Source organism: Paramisgurnus dabryanus, chromosome 22 (genome assembly GCF_030506205.2).
Source record: "Paramisgurnus dabryanus chromosome 22, PD_genome_1.1, whole genome shotgun sequence".
Classification (NCBI taxonomy): domain Eukaryota; kingdom Metazoa; phylum Chordata; class Actinopteri; order Cypriniformes; family Cobitidae; genus Paramisgurnus; species Paramisgurnus dabryanus.
Genome location: NC_133358.1, coordinates 29,084,577 through 29,092,517, shown reverse-complemented (window position 1 = coordinate 29,092,517; position 7,941 = coordinate 29,084,577). Strand labels below are relative to the sequence as shown.

Sequence of the window (7,941 nt, the reverse complement as noted above, 5' to 3'; positions counted from 1 at the left end):
AAAAAAGAAAAAAAAAAAAAAAAAAAAAAACTTCTACAAAACAAGCGCAGTTTAAAATATGAAAAGCGTAATAAAGTGCAATAGTTGTCAACAAGTAAAAATAATAGAATGTATAACACAAATACTTTATTTTCACACGTCGATGAAAAGGAAGCCCAATACGAACTGCGTTTCCCATAATTCACCGGGCCAGGAACTCTCGCTGTTAGCCAATCAGCGATCGGTATTTCAGCACATGGCTGCGTAGGTCGACTGGACGTGGTTGGGCTCCTGTGTGAGCTAAAACAAGTCTTGATAAAAGTCATAAGGATGAATGTCGATGTTACGCAGTTGCCTTCAGAGATTTTATTTCGCGTTTAGTGACGCAAAACGCTCAAAAGCAACAATATTACACTAAGTAGGTATGTATGATTTTATAGTAATGTGTTGTTCCGGATCACTTGTGTGTGTGATATTCGCTGCAGTCCAGGATAAATATATGAGATCAGCTGATTTTGTTCATCAGTAGTTATGGGTGTGATTTAAATTTTTATATACTGTTATACAAAAGCTGTAATGTTAAGTATAGATTGAGGTGTGTGCGCGCGCGCGCGTGCGTGTTGTATGCATTAATGTTAAACTTTACAGTCTGTTGTGAAATCTCGTCAAGATCAAGTTACTCCTTTAAGGCATTTAGCTTTTTCTGTAATGCGGTTGGATTTCTATTTTGTGCATTACAGTCATTTATGTCAGATTTTATTGAACATTTTTATGTTCTTTTTGTTATATTGAAATTATCTTTAAATAATTTCATAATGCAAAAACTGCAAAGTTGCAATATGTGGGTTATATATTAAAAGAGGTTGCAAGAGAAGTTAGACATTAAGCTGTATGCATGCAACAGCCTAAATTACAATATTGAATCATTATTTATTTATTCATTTTTATGTTAAAATATTCAGGGATGCAAAACAAATATTTGCGACTAATCGTGTTTGCAGAATAAAAGTTTTAAATAAATTAAATATATATGTGTGTACTGTGTATAATAATTATGTTTACTTTAAATAATGATTTATACATTCATTTCATAATTTATAATTATATAAAGAATATAAAAATGTATATACACATGTAAATATTTCTTAAATATATAGTTGCATCTGTGTGTATTTATATATACATAATTATTATACACAGTATACACACATTTATGATGTAAACAAAGACGTTTATTCTCCAAATAATTAGTTGCGATTAATCGTTTTACATATTCGTTTACTTGTACCTTTACATTTATTTATACATGAATTAAAGGCGCCGTGCTTGATTTTTTTAAAAACACTTTGGAAAAGGGGGTTGGGCCGAGTACCAAAACAGACTTTAGCCAATCGGCAGTAAAGTGCGCGTCTATTAACCGACATCGTTGCATGTGTTGTGTAGGTATGGTGCGGGTCTATTAAAAGATGGTCCAGATCCTAATGGGGTAGGGGTGTGTTTGTTTACGTGATTTCAAATGCCAACATTGACTCTCAGAGGTCATGCACCCCGCCTTTAACGTTGTTTTGCTTACTTTTCTAAGTGACTTTGGGTAAAAGCGTCATTTAAATGAAAGAGCCAACAATAAACAGGGTACAATGCAATGTTTACAAGTAAGAGTATCATGCTAGAAGTTTAACAGTAAACTTTGGAAAGTTAAGAGTTAAGTATTAATCAAGTGGAAACATTTTACTTAAAAAGTGGCTTTGGTTACATTTCAGCAGGTTTTTTTTTTCATTTCGGCCATCCATATTCACATTTTAATCACATCTGTCATTCAATCCTTTCCAGCTTCCCAAAGGAGGAGGTGGCCATATCAGCTGTCAATCATGTCCATGTTCAGCACAGGTGTTCTCGTCCTTACGTCACCACTACATGTCCTTCCTCTCCGCATAGCACCGGTCCTCACCTCGGCCGCCCAGGTGGTTGAGCGCACTCTTTATGTTCATCTCCACCCCGGGCTTAACCTGAGCACAGGTGGGCAGGTGCGGCCCGTCTACATCCCGCCCGTGGTAGATCTCTGCTCTCTAATCTCTCGCCTTTACAGCAATGCGGCCGATATCTGCGGGCACCTAGACGTCAGGGTGCTGCTCACGAACATCCGTTCCCAATCCGGAGTGTCTTCGGCTACTTCGAATGTACCTTTTCCCACCCCGCAGACGCTCTCTCACTCACCAGAGGTCGTGTTGACCGACTTCCCCATCCAAGACCCCGGCCAGTCTTGTCCGGTCACCCAGTGCTTGAAAAGGTACGCCGGTCATTGCTACGTCTGCACGCCAGGTCTCTCTTCTGTCCTTCTGCAACCAACACTAGAAGAAGTTACAAGTGAGGAAGATGATGACAGAGGAGGAAGAAAGGAAACACAGTTACAGTCATTTACAGATGTGGTGGTGGGCGGTACTTTTGATCGACTACACGGCGCCCACAAGACCCTGCTGAATATTTCTTGTTTGCTGGCCAATCGACGCTTTGTCATTGGTGTATGTGACCAAGAATTATTAAAAAGTAAGTACAGAGACTGTTTCTATGTTGTGTTTGTGATAGATTCATATCTGGTCATGGTATTTTAAATAGCTTTGCCATCTCCAGCCACAAAGAAACAGTTAACAGGATTAACTCTACAGGGACAAATTCACTAAATGGTTGCATGACTTTTTTTTTTACAATATATTTGACTTCCCGCTGTATGTTTATGTGTAGATAAGGTCTTGAAGGAACTAATCGAGCCGTACGATCATCGAGTACACAGACTGCGGGAGTTTCTCAACGACGTCAAACCGTCTCTGAAATATGAAATCTTTCCTCTCTCCGACCCCTTCGGTCCCTCCATAAGTGACCCGGAGCTTCAGTGCATTGTGGTCAGCGAGGAGACGAGAAGAGGAGGTGAAGCTGTCAACAGGAAGCGTGTGGAAAATGTGAGAAGTTACGTTACTGGTTGTCATACAGCGTGTATAAATAGATGTTTATCTTATTTTTTGTGTTTTATATAGAGTTTGGCAGAGCTTGTTTTGTACGAGATACAGTTACTAAAAGACGCCCATCACGCTGACATCGAGGAGGAGAAGATAAGTTCTTCCAGCCTGAGAACAAGATTACTAGGCACACTGCTTAAACCTCCGTCTGTATGAACACCACCTTCACTCTTTTATAAATCTTTCATTTTATTCTTCAGTAATGTATGTCCTGAACCACAAAACCAGTCATTTTTTGAAATTATGATTTATACAACATCAAGTTGAATAAATGTTTCCATTGATGTATGGTTTGGTAGGATAGGACAATATTTGGCTGAAATACAACTACCCTGGAATCTGTGGGTGCAAAAAATCCAAATTTTCATAAAATCACCTTTTAAAAAGTTGAGAAAAGTCCTTAGCAACACACATTACTAATAATACATAAATGTTTAATATATGCTTAGTAGGAAATTTACATATCTTTAATGATCTTTACTTAAAGGTGCAGTGTGTAAGTTTTTGTGGCATCTAGTGGTGAGATTGCGCATTGCAACCAACACCTTACTCCACTGCTCACCCCTCACTTTTGAAACGCATAGAGAAGCTACGTTAGCCGCCACGGGGCAAACATGTCATCGTCGGAAACAAGTTTGTCCGTTAAAGGGGAATTCCGCCTTGAAATGATCCTAGGGTTAATAACAAACGTGTACCGAGTTCGACCGTTCACTGGAGTTTGTTTTCATGTTAGTCTAACGTGACCAGTGTTATTGCTAAACGCAAATTAGCATGTTATGGTAGCCTTCGGGGCATCAGTGCATTAAAAACGAAATCGCTATGTCTATACTACTAATAATGCTCAAAATAACCCCACACTTACACTGTAGCACAATGAGGGTCTCTATATGTAAACCGAAGCATTGAGAACTTTGCAAGTGTACAGGCAGTTTATTAAAAACAAACACTTACCGTTCACGTCTGGATCACATATCCATGCGGGCGCCATCTTGGGAAAACTAAACTCTCGCGTGAAACGTTGTTGCCCGTTGTTGTGGAACAGGTGTTGTGCTTTCACGCGAGAGTTCAGTTTTCCCAAGATGGCGCCCGCATGGATATGTGATCCAGACGTGAACGGTAAGTGTTTGTTTTTAATAAACTGCCTGTACACTTGCAAAGTTCTCAATGCTTCGGTTTACATATAGAGACCCTCATTGTGCTACAGTGTAAGTGTGGGGTTATTTTGAGCATTATTAGTAGTATAGACATAGCGATTTCGTTTTTAATGCACTGATGCCCCGAAGGCTACCATAACATGCTAATTTGCGTTTAGCAATAACACTGGTCACGTTAGACTAACATGAAAACAAACTCCAGTGAACGGTCGAACTCGGTACACGTTTGTTATTAACCCTAGGATCATTTCAAGGCGGAATTCCCCTTTAAGGGCTTCTGTAGAAACATGGTTGCACAAAATGGCGACCTCTATGTAAGGGGACGCTCAGTGGATGTAGATAAAAACATCTATTTTCTAAGGTAATAAAAACATAACCGTTAATTATAAAAAGTCTTTATACACCCCTGATCATATAGTTTTGTGTATTATTTTGCATTTCTGTCAAGAGATCCTTCTAAAAATTACACACTGCACCTTTAATATCCTAACGATTTTTGGCATAAAAATCGTTATTTTGACCCATACAATGTATTTTTGGCTGTTTCTACAAAGAGTAGCCCTTTTTTTCATACTCTCAGTTTTTATCATGTTTTCTTGGTAAATGAACAAACTTAAAAAAAGTGACTGGTACTGTTAAATAAACTGTCTATTAGGACACGATGAATAGTTTAAAAAGACTTCTTATCTAAGTTAATTGTCTAAACTTGATCATATTCTCTCGTTTTTCAGCCTCGATCCGATCTCTCTCCGGACCCGTATGTGATCGGTCTGACAGGGGGCAGTGGGTCGGGGAAAAGTTCAATAGCGCTCAGACTGGAGGGTCTCGGTGCCGCGCGGATCGACTGCGATCAGCTTGGCCATGAGGCTTATCTGCCCGGCACATCTGCCTACCATAAGGTCCTGCAGGAGTTCGGATCAGGTATGTTGTATTAGGTTACATTCACACAACACCGATGTAGTAGAAGCAAAAACGTTTTGAAAAATGTCACAAGGTTATTGAAAAGATCCATATTTACATATTGAGCAGTACATACACAGTCCTGTGGGCTGGCGTTGTTGTTAAACTTTTGCATGACTATTAACACAAAGTTTACTATTTGCAGTTTAAACAAAGACGTTTGTGCAAGGCGTTGTTTTCAAAAATGTGCACTTCAATAACACGTCTTTAAAAGTTTTCGTTTCAGGATCATGGTCGTAAATGTTGTTGTCGTAAAAACAAACCGCCAGAACAGGGTTTTTTTTACTATTGCCTAATACATTTATTGATTTATATGACACAGAATCTGTGCCTGCAAAAGTGAAATGCACTGTATTTTTTTATTTCTCATAAGATATCATTAATGAGGATAAGACCATTAACAGACGAATACTTGGCGGAAAAGTTTTTGGTAACCAGGTAAAACAACACTTCAGATAAATCTTATTAAGCTTAGAAAACTGTTCCCATCCTGCTCATGTTGTATATGTTTGTAATTTCAGGAACGTTTGAAAGCGCTGACAGATATAGTGTGGCCGGAGATCGCACTGTTGGTAAAGAAAGAAATCCTACTGGCTAAACAACAAGGTGAGATAAATATGTGCATCTTCTCTTGCATCACCTGAGCATCCTCTTATTTGTTTGTTTGTGATTTATTTTCTGTTTTCAGGTAAGAAGGTTTGTGTGGTAGATGCAGCTGTGTTACTTGAAGCAGGATGGACACATTTGGTTCATGAGGTTTGGGTGGCTACCGTCCCAGAAGAAGAGGTACTAAGCTTTTTTTAAATGCAGTCTGGATATTTTCTTGGTAACACTTTACAATAAGGTTGTATTTTTTATGTTAGTTATTGCATGATTTAACAATGAACAATACTCCTAAGCATTTGTTGATTTTAATTCATGTTAATTTTAGCATTTATTAATACTTTTTTTAAATCAGAAGTTGTATCTGTTAACATTTACATTAACGTACATTAACAAAGATTAATAAATGCCAATAAACTATATTGCTCATTGTTAGTTCATGTTAGCTAATGCATTTACAAATGTTAAAGGAACAGTATGTAGGATTGTGGCCAAAACTGGTATTGCAATCACAAAACTTGTGGCTAAAACTGGTACTGCAATCACGCAGCTGGTGGCCAATACACAAAGTGAGTTGAGGGCTGCAACTCCACTTTTTAAATGACAATATCCTGGCCGGACCACTGTTGTCAGTGATATAAGTATTTGAAATGAAAATGATTTCTTAATGTCTAGTGACATATCAGGGCCATTTTATGATTAATTGATATAAATTTCTTACATACTGTTCCTTTAACAAATACAACCTTATTGTAAGAACAATCGCGTTCAAAAGTCAGTATTTCGAGTCTTGTAAATAAAGTTTTAGAATAAAAAAACAAAACAAAGTTAGGTTTGTATGTAAAAATTGAATATTGAAATATTACAAATTCTGCACTAATATGTCTGATTGGCATTTTTTATTTAGTAATACCTCATAAATGATCAACTGGCATGCCCATGTATAATACACAATACTTCAGGTTTGGTTAACTGTCTGCATCCCAGGCGGTGAAGCGTATAGTCCAGCGTGATGGTGTGAAGGAAGAGGATGCCGTGAGAAGATTGAAAAGTCAATGGCCCAATGCAAAGCTGGTTGAATGTGCTAATGTAGTACTCTGTACACTGTGGGAACCTGATGTCACCCAGAGACAGGTGAGATAATTTATAAATTAAAAAATATACCCAGTCATCCAAGACATAGGTGTGCATCATTCATCTTTGAAGAGTAATTCAGGTTATCTATGCTTATGAAATAAGTTTATTATTTGGTGGTGTTTCAATTAATCAGACAGGTTTGCATCACATAAAAAATAAAAAAAACTTTTGATGTTTAAATAGTTTGATCTTAACTGGTGTAAAATGCACATCTTAGCAGTAACTGATGGACCAGTTAGTATTATTAGTATTGGGACGAAGAGAAATGATGATGATGATGATGATGAGGTAGTATTATCAGAAGTTGTCTTGGCATCTTATTGTCCAGCTTGGAGTAACTTGAAGTGTAACCTAGAACTTGTTTGAGATCATTTAATTTCAAATAAATCAATTACAAATCTTCACATTAGTTTAATGGTTAATAAATGGTTTGAAATAACTCTTTTTGTATTTTTTTTTTAGATATTGAAAGCCTGGAATCTTTTACAGCAGAGGATTCAGGAGACAAAAGAGGAGCACAGATCTACAGAAAACATTCATTCATAAACACTGACCTCAACACAGCAGAGATCCAGAAGAAAAGCATGACTAGAAATTATTTTTTAATACATGATGATGAGCTTTCTTTGAGGAGAATCACATTGTGATTGCTTTTTAAAAATCATTTATAACAAGTATTCGGTACACATCTTTATCTCCATAAGTAAATGATCAAGAATCTGTGGCTCTTCTAATTCTATTAACTATCATTTTTACTTAAAAGTGCATATTGTCACAAATTGTAAAGTTTTTATGTTAAAGTATTTTTTATTTGGTTGTTATTAGGATCATTCACTTGAAGAATGGGGCTATTGTGCAAATTATTTTACATGGTGTTTAAAACCAGTTGTGTGTCTGCATCTATACATTTCTACAATATAATGGTAAATATTCACACAGTATTTTCTTAGTCCTCGTAAATCAGAAGCAGAAAATTGTAAAAAAATTTAGCAGATCATGAACTGAGAATTCAATATTTTTTTGAACTTATGATAGTTATTCTGATGTTATACTATAAAATGCACTGTATAGACTGTGTAAAGGGTAACAACATAATC

At 36.9% G+C, this 7,941-nt stretch overlaps 1 protein-coding gene across 2 annotated transcripts; it reads left to right on the top strand.

Annotated features, from left to right (window-relative positions):
• The first annotated feature begins 216 nt into the window (after positions 1-216).
• On the top strand, positions 217-7,778 carry coasy (CoA synthase). Of its 2 annotated transcripts, none has more exons than XM_065258687.1 (10): positions 217-397; positions 1,810-2,523; positions 2,719-2,933; positions 3,009-3,140; positions 4,876-5,065; positions 5,478-5,542; positions 5,626-5,710; positions 5,793-5,890; positions 6,695-6,841; positions 7,307-7,778. In XM_065258687.1, exons 2-10 carry the CDS (start codon positions 1,848-1,850, stop codon positions 7,388-7,390), a joined length of 1,692 nt encoding a protein of 563 aa, XP_065114759.1. In that variant the 5' UTR covers positions 217-397; positions 1,810-1,847; the 3' UTR covers positions 7,391-7,778. The 2 variants fall into 2 exon arrangements, with proteins under 2 accessions (XP_065114759.1, XP_065114758.1); XM_065258686.2 differs by having other exon boundaries at positions 217-401.
• The last annotated feature ends 163 nt before the right edge of the window (positions 7,779-7,941 follow it).